At 49.3% G+C, this 22018-nt stretch overlaps 1 protein-coding gene across 1 annotated transcript in view; it reads left to right on the top strand.

The window, feature by feature from the left end:
* The window catches only part of LOC120948665 (protein serrate), a 103170-nt gene that overhangs the window by 15159 nt on the left and 65993 nt on the right, over positions 1-22018 (top strand). The window contains exons 2-3 of the mRNA XM_040365265.2: positions 7860-7977; positions 8125-8366. Of these exons, the coding sequence (XP_040221199.2) occupies positions 7860-7977; positions 8125-8366 (360 nt within the window). The remainder of the gene's footprint in view (positions 1-7859; positions 7978-8124; positions 8367-22018) is intronic.

Genomic DNA, 22018 nt, shown 5'->3' with positions numbered 1-22018 from the left:
TCATACTCTGGTCGAAATTGAAAAAGAAACTTCCAACGGTACGCTTCCAGCAGGGGCTTTTCGCGCGTTCGCATTCCTTCAAACATATGAGCACTCAGCTCGCCTCGCTTTACTTACAACCTTAGCCGCAACATTCCTATCTCTCGCCACTGGCCCGGCAGCCGAGGGAGTCGGACGTATGCGAGCTTTGCCTGAGTGTGGAAGAAGAAAGCATTTATCGCATCATTTCCTGTTTTATTTTATTTTAATCATACAGCGCGCGCACCGACCAGCCCCGGTCTGTGTACCAGTCTGTTCCCTACACTAGCTGCCATCTATCTCTCTCTCTCTCTTCCTTCTTCCCAACCGATCTTCAGACACGGTGCTGGGCCCACCCTCGAAAGGGAACTTTACGTTACGCGTAAACGCAAAAACAGAGGGAGAAACACCAAATCATAGCCGCATCGGCAAGATTCATTTCCACTCCAGCACCCTGGCCCGGGTTGCATTCGGGCTGGGTGGTTTGAAACAGCAACATTAACCATCAACCTTATGGCCTCCACCCGGCCTTCCCCGAAAACCGGCCCTTTCCGTAACGGAGAGAGACAGAGAGAGAACGGGGAGAAGATCTCGGGGTGGGATGATGCTGATTAATTGAGAAGATTTTCCGTTCCGCTTTTTCGCGTTTCCGAAGGACGGAACCGGTGCCGGAATGCCGTTCTTTGTGGTAGGCTTTTCGACTCAGTACCCCTCCCTCCCTGCCACTGCTCACTTGCTGTGGCAATCTGAACCGGCTGGCATGGTAGACAACGGCCCCAAAGTACTGCCACCCTGTGGCAAAATGGCAACCGAGGCAGCTCGATTGTCTCCCGCCGGCACGCCGTTTATGCTCAAGCTGCAAGTGTTTTCGGCCACGCTGCTAGAACGTACGTTTAAAAGAAGATGGAGAGAGCCATAAAGACGGGGGGAATTCTGAGTGAAGCGAAGAAGGGTGGCAAACTAATCTCGTGCAACGGCAAGTCGTTGCCGTTTTCGCGATAAGAGCACCACAGAATGGCAAGGATGTTACGCCAATCTGGCAGCAGAGATTAGGCGTCATAATTGCAGTTTAGTGTCGCCATCGTGCTCGTGGTGTCGTCCGCGACGAAGGTGGTTGGTTCATTTGGTTCAGTGCCGTTGCCATGCTCATGAGCCTTGAAACCGACCGCAGGGCTACTAAACGATCCGTGCTGACCGCCCGGGGAGAAGTCATTTGTGTGGTGCAATAAATACACTTGGAAGGGTAAGATTTGTGGCCACTTTTATGAGCCGGAATCTAATTCCACCTCGTACAAGGGATGTTATCGATGTACATTGACTTCCTGGTAAGTGGCCGTATGCAAAGCTCTTGAGTAAAAGTACAGCTTCGCTTAATTTATGACACAACTCTCGCACACGGTCCAAAAACCTTCATAGACGGAAAGGGCTTCAAAACGCTAAATTGATTCTGATCGACTTCACTAATCATCTCACCAGCCGACACACGGTCGCAACTAGCAATGAGTTAATTAATAATAAATACGTTTTCACCCGAGCACCGATTCCGCCAAGCGCAAGTGCACGACTCACAGACACATGGTCACTCACCAAGGTTATTAATATCTTCACAAATTGATTTAGTCATTCCGTCGTCCGCACGGCACCGAACAGATCCAGTTCCCAACGCGTCCCAGCGCCTGCATCTCCTCTGCGCATGTTGTGTGCAAAATGTGCAAGTGCATGGGGCCGATCGTTGCGCCCACGGTGGGAACCAACCGACAGCCTGTCCGGAGCCTGCCCAGCCCTCGGACTCATGCCATGCCGCGGGCAGGTTTTCGCTCTCACACCATCACCTTGTGCCACACACACACACACCTGATCGGACCAGAAGTCTGCACCTTCGAGACTCGATTAGCATATATTGAGCGCTGCTCTGCACGATCGCAAGCATTCCATTAGCCCGCTACCATCAGAGAGCTGCAACGTATCCGCGTGCGCTGCTCGAGCGCTCGACCATTCCCCTTTCGGTCGGGTGCGGACACTTGGTCCACATTTTGAACGGCTAAACATGAACACGTGTTTCGTCACAGGACGGTCGCTCGTACCGCGCTGAGCCTGCCGTCCACTCTTTCACTTTCGATATTTCATCTCGCTTTTGGAGCGCGAGCTAGGGCAGTGCAGAACAGTGCGGGCTCACGCACGCACGATTCGCAATCAAGTGGAAACGGACCTGCTGCTAGCCCTCAAATCTTTTCTCTCCCCTTTTGCCTCCCCGTTTTCGATACCGTGCGTGAAGGTGTAATAATCGCATCGTTAGCATTCAATAAATATGAAAATTTATTCCAATGCTCCACCCGCACACCACCCATCGCGAACGCCCTCCGAAACCGTGGTTCAGCCGGGGTGGTGCGTGTGATTTGACAAAGCGCGCCCAGTACGAAAGCGCAGTTCGTGACGATCGACGCTGACCGCGCACTCCCACGGGGGTGGGAAAATTGATGCTAAATTTGACATCTCCCCCGCCACACACACACACACACACATATGTCGGCACAAATCCTTTCCCTTTTGATTGTGTGTTCGCCCACTCCAGCCGCATTGGTTGCCCTTTCCTTCGATTCCTTAAAATGGAAGGCCGGGGAAAACTGAACCACGCAGATTACGGCAAGTGCTCGATGTCCAATCAATCAAAATTAACGAAATTCTTCCACTTTCCACTTTCGGCGGCACCACTTGACGAGCGCCGTACTTCACGGTGCGGCCACACGCTCTCTATCGCGAGCAAACAAATGCGAGCCATTCCGTGGGCAAAAAGCATTCGATCAACCGCTCGTCGCAGGACCCGCGCAAAGTGATTGGAAATGATTGTTTGTTTGTTTGTTTATTTGTTTGTTTGCCCGAGGGGTAAGCTTGTTCGCGCCTTGTTTGCTTATGTGGCCTAGGAAAGGGATGCGGGCGCGTGCGCGAGCATAAACGAGCACAATTTTTAGCGCAAGCACATTAAGCATTAACAGTGAACTTTGGTTTCCTTTTCCATGTTGGGTGGAATGTTTTCGTATGGATCAATTTTGGTCACAGTTATTTTGCCTTTTTTCAGTGAGATTTGCCATCTGCAGCTTGTGACTCACAGTGAACGATTTAGTACCTTCGGTTTTGTTTCTTTTCCTGTTCCCCCATTGGGCAATGAATCAATAGATCTGTTTTGTTTTCAAATTTCCAGCACCCGCAAGATGTCATTTCGTAAATCTTCCACTAGACACATTCATTGGTCACGGCTATCGTCGGCTGTAGTCAATCCAATCGTTCAGTATAAATAAAAAAACTAGCGAGTCATAACCGTTTCACACTACCATAAAGCAGGCGTACGAAATTCGATACATCCCAACACAACACACTTTTTCAGCAATGTGATAAAAACTGCTTATGTATGCTTCTCCTTTCCGTTGCCATTTTGGAGATGCAAAGGTTCTCAAAGGCATCAAGCAATACAAACGCCCAAATAGCCCACAACACGAGATGGAACCAGGCGAAATCTGATGCAACATCCTGCATTCTACAATTTATCTTCGCATTATTACAGTGGAGAGAAATGAAGCGTTTGTCTTCCCGAGCGAAATCAGCTTCTCACCAAAGTGGCTAGCCAGAAATGGACACACGAAATGTATGCAAAATCAATTGCCGGTGCAAAGACATCGCGCCCGCGATAAGCGCGGCGAAATGGGCGAGCGAGTTCGTTGTTTTAATCAGTTGCAATCGCCGCTACGGACGTCCTCTTTTATGGTTGCACTTTTTGTTGCTGGCGTTGTTGCCGCTGCTGCTCGTTTCGGCACCCAAACGGGGACGTTAAGGTAACATGATCCACGCCTGGATAAAACCCACGGTGCTCACTCACCTCGCCAAACACCACAGCAAATGGACAGGGAAAGAAAGTGTTTTGCAAGATACCAGGTCCCAGCTCACTGACTCAAGGCGGTTAAGGTTCGGGTGCGAATAAATATCCGATTTGTAACAGTCGTTGAGTGTTTTATGTTTTCATGGTGATTTCTCGCGGCGGTTTGCTGCCCCGATATGAACGTGTTTAGCGCATTCCTTGTGAGCGCACCTCCTGGCTCGATGGCACTACACCGGGTACGATGTTAATTTGCTCGGTTCGTCGTTTCGTTTTACACTCACACGAAAGCACATGTAAGCGGGGTTTGCCACCTCATCTTTGCCAGCTCGCATTGAAGTAAAAGCAATTGCATTGCTCATATCGTGTCCAGAACGAAAGTGGACCTCAGCCCGTGGAATGATTTTGAACCGCAGGGTCAGAAAGCGCTGTTGGTCAGTCCCGCGGTCCCGCGGTTGGGAAGCTTTTGTTTTGCCCTTCTGCTGCTGCTGCTGCCGTTTACAAAACAGTTCCATTTCGTTCTGAATGCAATGCAATGCTTATGATAGATGGCTTCTGTCGCTCTCAGAACTCCCGGGTCTAAAGTTGGGCTTGGGCTCGACGAAGCAGGCCCGATTTTACGATGTTCTTGGCATCGCCGAACGTGATCTATGACCCGCGGGAAGCGGACAATGAACGCAATTGCTTGCGCTGGAGGTTCGCTGCTTTTCTAGCGTTAATTTTTTCGTCACTGTCATTGGAACAGACTTTTTTTAACCTCAACATACACAGACATAGTGTGTGCACAATTCATGGTCATCCGAGGCAAAAAATAAAGAGAAAAACGCTTGTTGACCCTGTAAGCTGCCACCAGCAGACAGGAAGATCCATCCGAAGTAGCCGGCAGTATCGCGCCTCAAAACATCGCCAGATTATGTGTGTCTATGTATGTGTGTGCGAGACACAACACAACGACATTAAAAAAACCAGCGTGTAGATGGTCGGTTGCGTTAATGATTGTGTATGTTGATTCCCTTTTTTGGAGTCGCCTGGCGCAAGGAGCATGAGGCGCAACATGGCAGGGCTAAATGAGCATAAAAAGAAACGAACCAGCCGGGTGCGAGGTGGTGGAGCAACTCGATCGTAAAAAGTGGCAGAAGAAAGAAGCAATTTAACGCTTACTTCACTTGATGCGCCTGTCCGGTTCGCATCATTCCTCTTCTGGCACGGTCGGAGTGCTGTACCCGTCGTTGTCTGCTGCTTCGTCGCCAAAAGGTGTCGTACCGTCTCCCGCCATGGGCCGCCCCTGGGAAACAGGGGGCCCCCGTTCAGCAGGGATGAGGAAGTGATTGCTGCGAAGATTCACCTATTGTGTCACATGTATGGGATACGGGATGGCCCCGGTTGGAAGCATTTGTACTTACAGACAGGCAGGACATCTCTCCCGTCCCGTCGTGGCGTGGCCCTTTCTTCCATCTTTCGTTCCTATTCGGCTATTCTGTTCTCACAACACTCGCACACTCGCTGTGATTCGTTTACGATCTTCTTCTGAGGCGTTCAATGTTGCAGAGGCCTCGTTGCGCACACCGATTTGGAACGGGAGGCGAGTGAATACGAGCGATGGCAAGCGCAACAGTGACTCACTGGACTGGCCAGTTGGAAGTTTCTCAAGAAAGCACTGGTGAGACATTCCACACACTCACACTGCCGAAGGCAAACAGCGGCGCGTTCGCTGATCGTGAGACGGCCATCCCGAACACGATCGTACAGCCGGCTGCAGAAGAAGTTGCCGTTTTGTTTCTCCGGTTTTTTTTGCGTCACCTTTTCGGGCTCGGAAATTAAACTCCTTCAGAAGAGAATGGAAGCGTGGAAGGCTTCCGAAGGAACGGGAGAGACGAAGAGCAATTGAGGAGTAAAATTGCTCCACCAAAAAAAAAACACACCTCAAATCACAACACAGACATAAATGCGAACGAAACTAAAGAACAGTGCACGAAAACAGAACGAAAGGTACGCCTGAGTACGAGAAAATTGTTCTTCCTTCAGCAGCGCGTTCCGAGACTCCGGTTCCCAAACAGCATCGCAAGCAAAGCATACCGCTAACAATCGCAGTTTGTTCATGAAATTTATTATTAATAGCGTAAGAAGCGCTTTGACAATGTTGTTTTCACTCCCGTACGACAAAAATGGTAGTTACGAGCTGTTTTATAAGCGCAAGCGTTCCCAGTTCATTCCCAACCCGGACCAAGCGACACATTTGGGATACTCATGTTTATGCCACTTACACACACTCTCTGGTGAGCGATTAATTTCGGTCAATCTGTGTAAGTGGTCTACTATCTCCCGGGCACAATGTCTTCTTCAAGCGACTTTATTATTTGGATGCGTGTGCGTGCAATAAATAATCACTATTTTGTTGATTTTGTAACCGCAGCTTTTCTGTCAGCTTTTCTATCCATAGCCTTTTGCAGTTCAACCAGTTTGTCCTCGGTAAAATATTATCCATGAGAACGATAGCAACCAAAGACAATCCGCTTGGCCTTCGGGTTAGCAGAATGGAGACTCCAAATCGTTACATTCCGATTGCATGATGAACAGCTCGCTAGCTCAGCCGAAAATCTCTGCCTCATGTCATCGAAACGTCTATTTTGTTTCCATGCGAGTGAACAAATACTAGCCTCCCGTGCGCTCGCAACCTCCGAAATGCTCAAAACCGCGCCAGTGGCTTTTTTTCTCATCGTTTTGTGTGTGGCAAAGCAGAAACAAAAAGTTTACACGCAAAACCTTACCGCAAGCGACGGACCAACTGCTGTGGCGTACCGACATCGGGGCAGGCCATCATTTCGGATGGTTAAAGTAATGGATGGAGCCGTAACGAGACGCTCCTAAACAAATGCGGTCCAATTGAGCGACAAACAACGGCCGAAATCATCGGTAATGAATGCGCAAAATGGTGCATCTCGTGCGCTATTTGCTCCCACAATGAAGTCATCACCGTGCTTCACCGAAACGTACCGAGTTGGTTTGGCCAACACAGTTCCGCTACCTTGACAGTTGAGCTGTCAGGGTGTGCTTCTGCCAACCTTTCCTTAAGCTGAAGCGTAAACACACTAATTATGCTGCCCGAGGACATCGATGGGGGGGGGACTTTTTCTGGCCACTGCTCGACATGATCCATCCGGTCAGGTCGAGCGTGAGCTACTATACTGGGCGGTCATTTTCCAATGATCGTAGCTCTCAGTTTCAAGGATCGATTTCAGCCGACCATGCCACCCTTTGCTGCCCGGAGGCTCGCCTGAGGAGAGTCGTAAAGTTGATTAAGCCTAATATTGGTAATTAATTTGCTAATTAATTGATGGGTTGCCGTAACATACATGCATGCATGGAAGAGTTTCAACGCAGGTTTTTGTTGCCAATTTCATCCGGAGAAGAGTGTGGTTTCGATGTCTTGGGCTCCAAAAATCGAGCCGGCTCCGTATTTATCCAACCGTGATCCATTACCACTAGGATGGATGGGAAAGAAGGGAAACCATGCAGATACGGATCATTACGATCGTTCATTAATAATCACGATACATACACGCTACGCGTGTGCACGAGAGATCGCCATCGACTCCCAAATCACAGCGCGAGAAACGCGACGAGAGAAAATAAAGTTAATGTCATTTTTAAATATCCCGTTGCGAGCGGGCAGCAGTGGGAAAAACGGTACCCAAATACACATATTCACACACATTGAAACAGCCGGCCATAACCAGGATGGAGCGAAACCGTTCGCCCCTCGTTTGGCTCTCTTATTGAATGTTTTATTAGCGATCATTTAACGGTTTTACTATCGACACAATCTCATCCTTCGCAGTACACAATTCGGCCCACATTTTCCGGGCGTGCATACATTTATTGTTGCTGTAAACAAACACACACATATACACACATTTTGATTGCTCACATTTCACTAATGCTTTCGCTCTTTGTTCCGCTTCCTTACCCGCAGGTATCGTCATCCGGCTTCTTTGAACTGCAAATACTGGAGATTTCAAACACCAACAGTCATCTACTGTCAGGATACTGCTGCGGTTTGCCACCGGAGAAACGACAGACCCAAACGACAGGTAACTCGAATCGTTCGTGGTTTTGCGGTTTCCACCGTGCTGCCCAAATGAGCGTGATTTATCTACCCGCCACCACTAACAATTGTTCTCTTTGCGATCTGCTTTATCTTTACACGCACACACACACACTCATTTACACACAAATAGGATGTCCGGCATGCGCGACAGCGTTCAGCTTGTGCCTGAAGGAGTACCAGGGAACGACGTCAAGCGTACAGCAACAGCAGCAGCAGCTGAAACAGCCGGCCGTAGCCGTGGAACCGCAACCGTCCGGCCTTTACGGCTGTGCGTTCGGTAACGCCAGCACGCCGGTGCTGGGTGGGTCGAGCTTCGTCCTGACCGATCCGGAAGTCGGTGGCATCACATTACCCTTCACCTTTCGCTGGACGGTGAGTCATCTACTTTTTTCATGCTGTATACTGTCATCGAATGTCGAACCACAAAAGGGATCCACCACACATAGAGAGGGTTCGTCGCTTTTCTTACGTACTGCGTGCGTTGAAGTCATTTGTTTCGCATTGCTCGCGAAATGTTTCGAAGGTTTCGTTTTCGGTGGTGCTCGAATCTTTATTCTCTCGTTCACCTGTAAGCTCGAGATCGATGTTTCTGATAATTACTTCTTTGCTTGTTATTATTTGGTCTCGCATCGCATGTCGGCGGAATGTAAATTTCGAACCGGTCGCTTCGTACAACAAGAACGCAAGCAGTTAACCCGCTATTCGAAGCTACATGCAATTGGCAGTATCGAAGTTTGATAATGGACTCGCATGAACGAACGCGCAATCCCGCGACTGATTCAGATTAATCAGAGGAAAGAAGCGATAAGATGGTTTTAAGTATCGCTGACACTTTATTCGATGTAAATGTATGGCTTACATTTCTCTCCCTTTTATCTACACTTTTTTTCACGCCGTGCTTTAGAAGTGTGTATGAAATGCAAACGTGAAGGTTTTCCACTCGAAACGCAACCAAAAAAGGCAGTCTGTGCATAGTTACACACAGGAGAACAGAACCTTTTCTCCCTCCATTTTAACTTCGACAAATTGCAAATCCCACACTTCCCCACATCGTAATGGCTTGGCGTTTCTCTCGTGCACACTCAAACGACCACCCATGCTTGTTTCACGTTTGCAAAAACCACTATTACGTTTCGATTCCCTTCGCCACTGCCTGGCGAGTCAAGTTACCGATCGACCGGCAAACCATGCAGATTTGCAGCGGCACGATCACCGTCCCGACCAGTACCATTTATGAAACACTCAATAACGATAATGAAAATATCTTGCATACTTTGTCAACATTAATCATAATCGTTCGTCCTAGATGGGTCTCGCTTACACCGAGACACAGTAGTAGTGCAGTGTGAGCGTACGCGGGTTTTCTCCTCTCCTACAATAAGCCAAGCATCGCACAGCCCATGTAAAGCATTGTTAATTTACCAGTTTAGCAGACATTTTTCTCGCACCCTCTGCACTGTGCGCGAAACCGTGCTCGTTTTAACCTTTTTCGGTGCGATTCCTCTGGCTGCGGTGCAACCGAAACGATCGCAGTGCATTAAAATTGACTCGTTTCACCGCTGACTTGACGGACTTGGCGGTACGAACCGATCGCGATCGCGTCGCTGCCCGAGCACTCCCTGTAACTGTCCGGTTGCGAAGGATAGCTCACACACGAGCTCGCACACAAACCGCTGCAGCATAAATGTGCACACACACACACATGGTGTACACTTCATGCATGCAACGGTACGCATCGGTGCACGGATTGGTAGTAGATTAAAGATCTGCCTATATTTTCCCGCCATTCGCAATCGAACCGTCTCAATCATCTCCCCAGTGCGCAGGAGATACCCAGCACCGTGCCATAAATTCCGCACTGTATCTGTGCCGTACTCACTGCTACACAGCCTTCAAATCTGCCCCGTCCTGTCAAAGGGGAAGGTGAAGGGAGATAGTTTTTTTTTTGCCCCAGCCCAACAGACAGCCTTCTGCTCGAGTTAATCAGCATACTTCAGCGATCTCCACGCAAACACACACACACAAATACGGTTGCAATATCTGCAAAATAGCTGAGAAAAGAAGGGAGGAAGTGGGGGAAAAAACAGATCCCAACTGTCTATCCAGATCGATCCGTGCTAGTTTATGCAGGATCACTTGCCAAACGCGGGCCAACGCGGAATTCAATTCAAATTTTTCATTTGCCCTTTTTCGGTGGCACTATTGCTTGATTTTGGATTGGAATTCGATTGAATTCAAATTAGATGGCTTGTACTTACGACACGTTAGCGGTGGACTCACCCGGACCGGACTACGATCGCGGACGGCATTGCGGGATCGTCCCGCTGGAGCAGCTCCTGTGTGGCGTTGCGATGAATATGGACCGTGATTGATGCTGCTGGCGAGGTTTCGTTGTGTAAGCAGAGCGTTTTGGTTGTGTGCTTGTTTTTTCCAGCTCTCTTCTTCTTTATTCGGACACAGCACACACTTACACACACAGGACACCTTCAGACGAAAGAGTGAACTGACACCACAAAACGGGTCAATTTAAATTGAAGCGAAGAATTTTCTTCCGGCAGACGGAGATTTATGTTCCATTTTCATTCTGCCTAATGCAAACGCTAGCCGTTTTCTACACAGAACTAAGTAGTAACGCTGCTCCGCTCGAGTAAAACGATCAGAAAATGTTACTCTGAATAATGCAACGAGGCTTCGATTAAAAACTGTTGCATGATTTATATTTTCTATCCACATAACAAGGTTCGCATGGAGTCTAAAAAATAGAGTAAATCACGATGCTTTTGCAGCTTTTTCCAAATGCAGTTGCATCAAGCGTTTCGCCAATGAAAACGCTCCGCTTCGCGTAACATTTCATGAAGCACGAAAACTGTAATCAGTTTTGCTCGATCAACTCGCTTGGTTCGTCGCCACCGATGCTCATTATCATCGTCATCATCATCATCATCGTTGGCCGTTCTGTTGTGTCCACTATCTATCCAAAACACGAACACGGCTTCATACCGTTCCGTTTGCCACCGGGAGGCGAAAAATTAGTACACCGCGATCGCTCTTATTAATTTCTCCCGACACACTCGGCCGGACTGTTTGTTGGTCAGTTCGGTGGGGCGTAAAATTAAAACGAACACCATCCCTTCTTGCTTGCCATCGCTCGACAGCACTCACACTTTGGAACGAGCAACGAAAGGGCAAAATCCCAATCGACAGCAGGAGTGTGCGCGCGCACTTGGTTTGGTGCCATTCTGTGACCGATGACTCGAGCGACCAATGGGCAGGGGCTCGAATGCATCTTCCGATCGTACTGAGCAGCAGGAAAATAGCGGCGAAAGAAAAACGTTGATCGACTGGCTAACTAATTTATCCGGCTCTCGTACTCCCGCTTTTTTCTTACTGCTTACACTCTCTAACACTAGCCAGCTCGTCAAACCTGGAGCCCGGTTGGTTCCCGTTCTCATCATGGGCACAAAATGGTATTAGCAAACAACAGAAGCACTAGCAGGAGGGAAGGGTAGTGCTTTGCACGGTCATCAGATGCAGCACCTACACCCGCTACACGCCTTGATAGCAGCGTCAGAAAGACGAGCGGACAACAACAAAAAAAAACCTACTCCTGTCCCGCGAAGGCATCGAGTAGGGCGCATTTTGTGCAACTATATTTTATGCTTCAATTCGTTTCGCTTGTTTCATTTTTTTGTCCGTACACTCGCTGCTGTCTATGTTGCAACAAAAGCAGCATTGAATGTGCCGGACTGTTTGATATCTGAAGCCACCCTGCACCAGATGGGTTGGACTCATTTTTTCTCTCCAGTTTTAGTAACTGGTGCTGCTGCTGCTGCACTGTTTTTGTGCTGACAAAAGTTGCATGATTTATGCGCGATCGGCTAAACGGCGGATAGGACTAAATTGAGCTTGTGCCCATTTAACGGAACAATAACAGCGCCCACAGCGTGCTAACCGAACGTTACGTTGGGTGCTGTAATTAGAAAGATAAAAAACCACACAATACAGCTTTCTTACTCGTATCGACCCACAGTCGACCGTGCTTGGAAGCTATCGAAGCAACTATCATCATCCCCAGCAGCAGCCCCATTCCGGGGGGAGGACATAATTTTATTCTTTTCCTGGCGGCTGCAAAGCATTCCCGGTGCAGCTCGGCACAAAATTACTAACGATAAACGACCGGCTAAATACTTCTCAACATTTTGCTGTACACTTCTGCCCTTAAGCGACACGAGCGATGCTAGAAAAAAAAGCTCATTGCAGCGATGATCAGTATCTCCAGCATCGCGTCCCCAGCCTCTATGCCTTCCCATCGCGCGTCGAATCTAGATCGATCGATTGTGTTGAACCGTTGCCGGGGTGGAAGATTGTTTTTTGTGCAAAATTTTCTATTATACCATCGTCGCGTCGACATCTCAATTTCCTCTTCACGTGCTGGCACAACAAAAGCAAATAATACACACACACAAAAAGCCAACTACCTTAGCTCGCTGCACTCGACCCTGTGCTGCAGTGTTTCCCGGTTGGTTAATTAAATGCTTATTGCTATCGGAGTGGCTCTAATGTGGCGCTCGTCTGCCACAGCTCGACATTGAAAACATGTGCACGCGGGTACTCGTGTACACACACACACACACACATAAAAAAGGGTTGCCCATTTGCCTAGTTCCTCCACCAGGCGCTGCTTGATCGGAGATAGGTTTTGCGAACCAAACCACCCTAAACCCTGTTACCCCTGTTGCGAGCTCGTGTCCGCAAACAAGCCTCTGACAAGATATTTCTATTAAGCATATCCTTTCGATCGGCCGAATGCGAAGCCGGAAAGTTGCGGGAATTTATTACCAGGGAAGTCGCGATACAGCAGTTTCGATAAGCATTTGCCACATCATTACCAGCAGAACGCAGCATCGCTCGGGAGGAAATAGCTTCTTTTTTGTGTTTCACCTATCCCTTCAAGCATGTACCGGTTGCGGTTGCTCGTCTTTCGTGCCCTTCGGCACTACGCAAGCTTCCGTTTTCGGCTGACTAATGAAGAGTGGCATCTTTGTCGAGTGCGTCATGCGATGTTTGGTTCGAGTTTTGCAACTCGTTTGTATACAAATGTATCCTCCCATTCCCGCTGCGATGCAGGATGCAATCATCGCTCATTTCGAAAGGGGGGGGGGGGGGGGGGGAGGGATGATTTTCGGCCCGTCATTCAATCGATAATGAACGTCGATCAAACATTCATCAAAGCTCGAAAGGCAACGCGAACTCGAAACTGTCCGGACAAGAGTTCACACATCACCCAGCGCACACAAATTACTGTCAGTGTGTAACAATTCAATTCGATTCCCTAATTTGGGCAATATCTCATGTAGTGCACCCCGGCCAACCCCGCCGGGACACCTCGAAACAGAACCGGCAAACAATAAAGAAACGATTCCGGCAAATGGATTTTAATAAGTGTTTTATATGGTTTTCCACTCCCGGACGGAAAGATCGTCCGGGGCCTCCTTCTCCACCACCGCCACCGGGAACGTGCGCAAACAAAATAAAGATGCACCACAATGCACCACCGATCGCGTGGAGGGTGTTTATTTTGGAGCGAATCGTTTTATTACCTGCCGTATTTGCCGTACTGGCAATCTCATTACCATATAATGGGTTGGAACAACTGCTCGCCACTGCTTCCAGTGTGTGTGTATGTGGTGCTACAGTGGTTTCCCTTTCGGTGAGAAAATCGGCTCGCTTTGGCAATAAATATTTATATACTTCCGCCAAGCACACACTTCTTGAACAGTCACAGTGCGATCGGGGCTATTACTTTTCGGGCCTGCTTCCTCCTCTGCAACTGCCTCAAACTGTGCAATTTGGAGTTTGACTTGCATTTTCGCCTTATCCTTTCGATCACCTGTGCCCAGACGAACGAAAATCGAAAGGGAATCGGTATGTCTATGTGCTTCGGTTGATGGTTTTTTTTACAGATTAATTCAACACTCAAAAAAAAAACCCGAGCAAACTTTAACAAGCAGACTTCCTTCTGTTCTTGACAGTGTGGCCGGGGAATGTGGCCATTGATTTGCTGCCCATCGACTGTGTTCGACTGTGACCTGGGCACGGCAGAAGAGAGCACAAGGTAGTGTATGTAAGTGTGTTTGTGTGCGGTTTTTGTTGTTGTTGCAGCGCTGCTAATGCAGGAAAGAAACAAACACCAAACTCTCATGGCTGGCCGCTGGTTGGGCGATGGTGTGGTGGTGATGGTGCTGAAAAATAAATCGACAAAAAGCCAAAAATTCTCATGCAGATAAAAGTGGCGTGTATCGCGAAAAACGCGAAAGCAGTGCGAAAGAGTGGACGCCAAAAGACCTGCGTTCAGAATCGCCTTAGAAGAAAGAAACCTACAAGGAAGAGGTTAAAATGGTTAAAAAAGCGATGACGCACACATACACACACACTGGCGAACTGGGCGAAAGAAGCGAAACATTTCGTCTCATTAAAATTCCTCACAACTGAAATATATCTCCGGACGCGCGGTTCCGAAATCATCCCCCCAAAATCATTTTTCCACGCTATGCGCTCGAAAACCCGCTCTGGGCACATACGAAATGGTCACACACGTAAAGCGATGCTCGCTGCCATGTGGTACACGGATTGATTTGAGGTGCCGGCCGAGGGCTCCGGGGAGCACTTTCACGTCCCGTGCACTATCAATCCGACTGTCTCGGAGGTGTTTTGACGTGTTTTGTTGTGGTGTTTGAAGTGATGGGTTGCCAAATAATGACCTTAGAGGATGGTAATCGATTTCAGCAAAATTAAATGAAATGTTTATCGGGGATTGGGAGCAATTATCATTCCGTGAACAATCACATTTGTATAGATCAACCAGTTCAGTTTGATTTTTTATTCATTTTCTCGAACAAAGCAGAACAGCACCCAGAACCCATACTCTACTCCAAGCGATTCTAATAATGGGCGTGTAATTTACCTCCTAGTTAAAGCTTTCTCCGCGTTTAAACGATTCCGATATGAAATATGAAAGCGCATCCGCGCATCGTTCGTCGCATTGGCCGCGGATAGTCTCACGAAAAACTCGTTGCACCGCGGTAACTGTCGTCGTGGCGCGCCTGGTTAGCGAAGCGGATAAAAAAACGGACCAAAACTCCTTCACGACCATGCGGCCGAAGCGAAGCGGGACCGGATTATTAGATCTATCAATGTTATTATCCAATATCTTCACTGCGCGAGCATCGACGCGAGGTCCGGCGTGATTTCCGCTGTTGTGCGATCTTCCCCCTTTCTCCGCCTGTTGCCTGCTCGACGCCGACATGAAAAAGGATCATTTCTTCCCAGATGACCAGGGCCCGAAACCACAGCGCGGGAAGAGTAAATGTTATTACCATTTCATTGTATCGTCCATTATTTATGATTTTATAAATGGAACAAAAAGCAATTGAAAATGGCAGACGGAAGCGGGCGGGGAGCGGGCGCAACTCCCGTAAGATGAAACAGAACAGAGAGGGGGGAAGCGATCTTGCGATCTTGTACAAACCGGCCTGAGCCCGGACTCTGCACTCGAACTCCATCCGCAGCAGCAGCAGCAGCCGGAGCAGGAGCAACATCGGCGGCAATAGGCATCGCGCGGCGTGGATAAATCATCCGATCGATGCGCAATGCGCATCGCAGCGGAAACGAAATCGATATTTTATAAATGTATGAAATAACCTTCGCCCAGGGTACACACTCGCCGGGGGCAGGCCGGGTGCCGTCGTCCTCGGGCAGATGCCCCCCGCCGAGGGGCAACGTCTCCACGCACGATTTTCCCCGCTGGGGTGTGTGCACACGTCGCTCTCACACAGCGCAAGTGAACCAACAAAACTCGGGACACAGATTTACACCCTCCGGATGACCGGGTTGAACACGCGGGGTCACCCCGGGAATGGCCCCTGGCAGAATGGCTGGATGAGGCGGGTTGTGTAGCGCGGGGGTCGCGTTTTTCGATCGTGTTGCAATCGGCCGCGGCTTTTGTGTGTTGGTTAACGATTCGTTTATTTTTTGCCACTTTTCAACGGCAAAACAATCCCGAAACGAAACGGTTATCAGATTGCTTGGCATTATCGATTTGTGGTGCGCGATACGAGCGCGTCGTTGTTGCCAATGCTGCGTGTGTGTATGTGTGATGTGTTAACGTGGCGACACGTGAAAGGACGATATCGGTGTAAATTTATATCTCGCCATTGCTCCACACCGCAAAAATCGCAAAAAAGACCCTGCCCGGTCGCAAACCAACGCGCGGACAAATATGTAACAGGAAACGCTCGGCTCTGTGCCGCCGTTTGCACGTACGGACAAACGATCCGGGGGACGGGGTTGCAGGACGTGATCGATCGGAGCCCGGTCCGGGCAGCATAATTGTAATACACTCCAGTTCGCGTAGAGACTGTCCAAACCGATGCACACACCGATAGTAGCCGATCTGTTTTGTACTGCCAGACTACTCGACACGGGGACAGGTGGCTCGCGTCGCCAGCGTAAGCGCGCCGTCTGGTCGCCGCGCCAGGCGAACGCTCGGCAAACTCGGCAAAAGCATAATTTTATCACATCGCACGGTGCAATGTTTAATTGCATTTCCTCGTACCTTCCGCGCGCGCGCGCGCAAGTGCGGAATGTGTGTGCAAAACCTGCACCGGCCCACCGGGAAGATACTCCTCATACACATAAATTAAAGATGAATCTCTAGATATTGTGAGTGTGTATGGGAGTTCGATACATTTCCCCTCTCCCCGTCCTGACGGTGGTGATAGTGGGCCCATTTTGAGCGCATTCAACAACCCAGCCGTCAGACGATATCGCATTACACCACCGGGGATTGTGTGATGGCATTCGGCAGACGGAGTGGAAATGATAATGCGCGCTGTACTGGGACGGGACGGCGCTTGCGCGAAACTTCCGAATGCTGTCGAATGCTTCACATTGCCCGCGTAAATCGTTCCGAAGGGAATAGCGATGATTGAAAAACGAGCCGCTTCTTATCTTGCCTACTCTTATCTGTGTTCCAGAGTGAGGGAGAGAGAGAGAGAAGCTGAAACCACAATCATGCTCGGAGCCAATAAATTACACTCACTGCAGCCGATTTCAATCGATCTATACACGCTTGGTGCATTGTCAGTCCCAACGATCTGGCGATAATTGAAGTTGGCTGCACGGGTGCAGGGAAAAGGTTACACGCAAGCCGAGTGAAAATCTTTCCCAATCCGGGAAAACTGCAGCACCTTTCCAATGCGGCCAGATGCAATTTCTTCGCAACCGCCGTCCGTTGCAGTACCGATTTTAATTGGAAACTTTTGACGGTTATGATTAAGTTAGCGATTGTTCAAAGTGACAGCTGTCAATCAGCGGTGGTTCTCGGAGCCGGGGGAGAGGTTGTTTTTTCCCTAAACATCGGCCAAACGCACCGACAAGAGAAAAGGTACACACATAACATCTAAACATCTGAAGCGAGTCTACGCGCCAGCGGCGGTGGCGGCAGCTTTGGTAGCGTTTGGTGGGCGTTGCACACTCGAGGGGGGATAGAGGTTTGCTTGTATTGTAGACGGAGGTTAAGAAACGCACAACGAAAATTAAAGCACTCAATCCGAAACGCGCAGATCCGCGTGCAGGCTCGTATGAGAAGCGACCAATTATAGGGTTTTCAAAATCAATATCTCACACGTCAATCACGTCAACTCCACCCGCGGCTGCTGCTCAATTCCACCACGCAGGAGGAGGGTTACACGCTGGGATTCACTTCTCCACCGGGTGAGTGATGTTTATCAAAGGGAGAAGAGCGAAGAAAAAAAAACAGTCAAACCGTCGCTTCGATTCATTCAAATGTTGGCCCGGTTTTGCGCACCGGGCGATGGGATTTTTAATTAAATCGAAACACACGTCCCCGAAAGCGCTGCTTGTACGAATGTTGGCATGCCAACCGGAGCAGCAGGGTGGTGAGGTAGCAAAACCACCACCTCACAATGGCAGCCAACCCTTCCAAACCCTCCCTGCACTCCACTCCTTGCCCGAGGGTCTGATCAGTGCTGTCTGATTTGTACTCGTTTGCGCTTTGCGTGTTCCATATTGATTCACAATCCAGCTCACCAAAAACCTTCCACCCGAAAGGATGCTGGATGCATGCTGGGGAGCGGTTGAGGAGGACTTGTGACGGCAGTAGCTTCTTGCTGCCGATAGAGCGGCAAGCTTTGAAGGATTCCACAGCTCTATCTTTCTCTCTCTCACACAGCTCGGTACGGTGGAGGGCAGGGTAGAGGGCAGCAGAGATCTTTTCATCAAAGACAGACGACTACCGACGAAGACGCCGTCGACGTCGTCGTCGTCGGCTGATTGACTGACATGCGAACGGGAATGCTCAAGAAGCACAATGCACCGGAGAGTCCGTGCACAGGTGCTGCACACGCAGAGGGGACGCACGGCCTGCAAATCATCGAACACGGCTGGTTCAGCAAAATAAGCACAAAGTGAAAGATACAAAAGGGAGGCCCAAACAGGCCCACCGAGCAGAGCCTTGAGTGTGAGAAAGGTCCTGCCAGCTACCGGCACAAGCAGCACGAAAGTGAACACAACTTCCAAAGCTCCATTTGTGAAGTGCATTCAAACACACGTTTCCTCCAGCACCAAACCCACCCACTCAATCCCCCCGTGTCCTTGCCGTCCGCTCACTTCCCTTTCTATCGCATACCGATTCCAATTCGTACGAACCAATCGAACGAACCGCACTCAATCGCTCAATAGTTCGTGGAATCAGGGGGGAAAGCGGGTGGTAAGTGGGGTCAGGCAACCGCTCGGGAGTAAAATTTGGGAGAAACCGAATAAATTAACTTGATTCACTTAATTGGCTTCAATTTAATGCTCGCAGTGCCCGGTAGGCGGACGGCCGAGGCGACGCGATCTTTAACGCGATCGCGCCTCGACAAAGAGGAACGGTGACGACGGCGAAGGACGACAACGAGAATGAAATGACACAAACAACAAAACTGCTACAAGCAAGCCTCTACGGTTAGCATTTCCTACCGAAACCGGCCACCTTCTTTCGATCTACCCTTTTGCGTTTTGTTGCCGTGCAGAACACGAAACACCAATACTAATCAATTTGAAATATTTCCTTCCTATACCCCTCCGCCACCCCTATCTCACCACGTGAAACATTGCCAGTGATCCTTGTGCTTTCCCTTATTGACTTCTCCGTTCTGCACTTCCCTTGCGCAATCTGCAAGTCCGTATGGAAAAGTGTAGCCAAAATACCTAAACTCTTGCCGCATTACTTTTACTTCTTGCTGGGATGGAATTTGGAGAAGAAAAATCAATACAGCAAAGCGAATCAGATACCTCTTCTGCACTTCTAATGATCATTATTTTAATTATCCTTTTCTCACCCTGTCCATAAGTTTTACGGTAGTGTGACCACCATCTATTAATAAGGCGGGTTCGTCTCTTTTAGCGCATTGAAGTCGTTCGTTTCATTCACTAAATTAAATGATTATTCTTTGCAAAGTTCACTTGCTTCACTTCAAATTGTTAGTGTTGTTGTTGTAATGTTGTTTTGCAAAACCTATCGCTCAACTATAGTTTTAATGCTTCATGCTACTCATAATTTTGAAGGTATGCACTTTTAAACAAGCAGACCGTCAAAATTACCTGCAATTCGATTTAACTGAATTAATCATCTAGGGCCGCTATTGCTGCCACAAAGCAAAGAACCTCAACATCACCCAAACTGACCATGAAGATGTTAACGAAAGCGCCCTTTAAAGAAGTCGGCACAGGCAGAACGAGAAAGGGGCAACCGCTAAACCGTGTTATTATATTTTATGGCATGTTTTTATAACCGTTCAGCTTTGCACTTCAGCAGGATTGTAAACCTCGGCTCTGCTCTGGTTTGTTTTGCTCCGTTTGTGTTTCACAAACAAAACAAAAAGCTACACATGCTCTGCGCGTTGTTTTCTGTTTTGCTACATTCCATTGTTTTAAGTTCTATTCCTTCTTACCGCCGGCCAGCGTCGGCACGTAACCGGCCTTCTGGCTGGTTACGAATGCGAACGACTCGACTGTTAACGAATCATCCAAAACACAATACATCTGGCGATATCTGGGATGCCGTAGTGTACCAAATGTTCGAAGCGCCCTATGCAGTCGGCAATCGGTTTGCCGTTGCAGTTTCGACTGTGATTAAGAGGAGTTTTGTTCTGTACTTTTGTTGGTTCGTTTGTCGGAGTTTTCTGTTGCTTTTTTGTTGCCGGTGTAAGAACGAGTCAACCACAAACACACACACACGAGTTCGTGAGGGAGCACACATTCTACCGCGCAATTTCGTTCCTTGTGGCACGGTTTGGTTCGAGAACGATTAACAGAAATTTATTTTCCCATCATGCGACGTGAAAAGTTATTTAGAGACGGCCAACCGAGACCCAAATACTCGCTCAAAAGTGCCGTTTTGGATTGAATCAGAGCGAAGGAGAAGGGTGGCAACAAGGGCTAAAAAATGATGCAAGGATAATGTGCAACCGCCACAAAAGAAGCACCGTTGCCCCGTTCTGCTGACGACTTTCTTTACATGCATGCTACTGACCCTTTGCCATTCCGCCCTCGCCCCAGCCCACGGCCACGAGCACAAGTCGCAGTCGGTTTGATGATGCGCCCACTTGCCAGCAATCGTGCGCAGTGGCAGCTACCCTATCAGCAAACAGCTCCGGCGTCGAGGGCAACCGTCACGAAGAACACGTCGTCGTCGCCGTCGTCGTCGTCGTCATCGTTCCAGGCGCGGCGTGGGCTACCTTTGAACCCGCACGGACAAGCTGCAACTGCACGCTGCTGTTCCCGCTCCTGCGCCCACGGCCCATCCTTCTTCCCATTTTTGCAGCCTCGCTGCCAGATCCTTGCCGATTCCCGGGAAGATGCTTCTTGGCACACAAAGAAAGCGTTAGTGCGCTGGCAAGTGTTTTGTTCTGATAAAGGTGAGCGGAGATGGAGGCAGGGTACACTCCACCCAGCGCATGGGCCAATCGACGATGGCACGGATCGTGCATATTCATGAGCTAGCACGCGAAGGTGTTTAGAAGTAGCGCCGAAACGGCAAGATTTGCATTCCACCCGGGAGCGCGCGCGCGACCGTACATGTCAGGTAGATATCCTTCACTGGTAGATCACTGACACTTTCCACCTCCAGCAGTGGTTGGGAAGGGAGTAGGGCATTTGGGTTGAACTTCTGCCACTGCCCTTAAAAGGAACCTGCGCGATCGCGAGTCGCTAGTACCCGTTATTTCCAACCCAGCAGCATCGGGGAAGTCAACAGCTATCAGCAAGCAACGAACGGTTTGGGTCACTTCTGAACTTCCTGGCAAACAATGCGCATACGCAAAACACGCTAACTCACACATCGAACTCAAACCGGGCAGTAGTGAGTGGAGTGTTCGCATCTGGTGCGAAACGGAGCCAGAAGTAAATCAGACAGCCAATTATTCTCTTCCGTCTAGGGGCGGGCTGGCAATTCTCACGATCCCGCGTAAGAATCATTAAGTATTCATGATATCACCCAGACTCGCAGCAAGAGGATGCATTCCACACAAACATACACGCACATGCATCAGGCTCATCAACTCTTGTCGTGCCATATGCCGCTGCTCGCTGCAGGAGCAATGGGTTTGCAGGCAATTTGCCTTCGGCTGCATCGAGAGATTGCGTGAGCTCCTCGAACCCGGCAAACAAGTGGCAGGCTAGTGGCGATTTGCTTCCAGCCAGCCATCCGGAGGTCCGGAAATGCTCCTCTCCGGGGCGTATCCTTCGGCCTTGGGGTGAGAACAAGAACTCGAGCACACGCAACGGCACCGGCACCGGCACCGTTCCTTATGCGTGTCCACCGTCACGAGCGCACGATCCAACACCGCAGCATTGAAGCACCCGAGGATCATAGCCCAAGAGGCGAGCGATTAAGTTACGGTAATTAATACGTACACGGATCAGGTTTAAGGAGGACGGACTGTTCTCGTCTCGCTCGTTTC

Source organism: Anopheles coluzzii, chromosome 2 (assembly GCF_943734685.1).
Source record: "Anopheles coluzzii chromosome 2, AcolN3, whole genome shotgun sequence".
NCBI classification, from domain to species: Eukaryota; Metazoa; Arthropoda; class Insecta; order Diptera; family Culicidae; genus Anopheles; species Anopheles coluzzii.
Note: the sequence above shows the minus strand (reverse complement) of the source record. Positions and strands in the feature narration are given on the sequence as shown.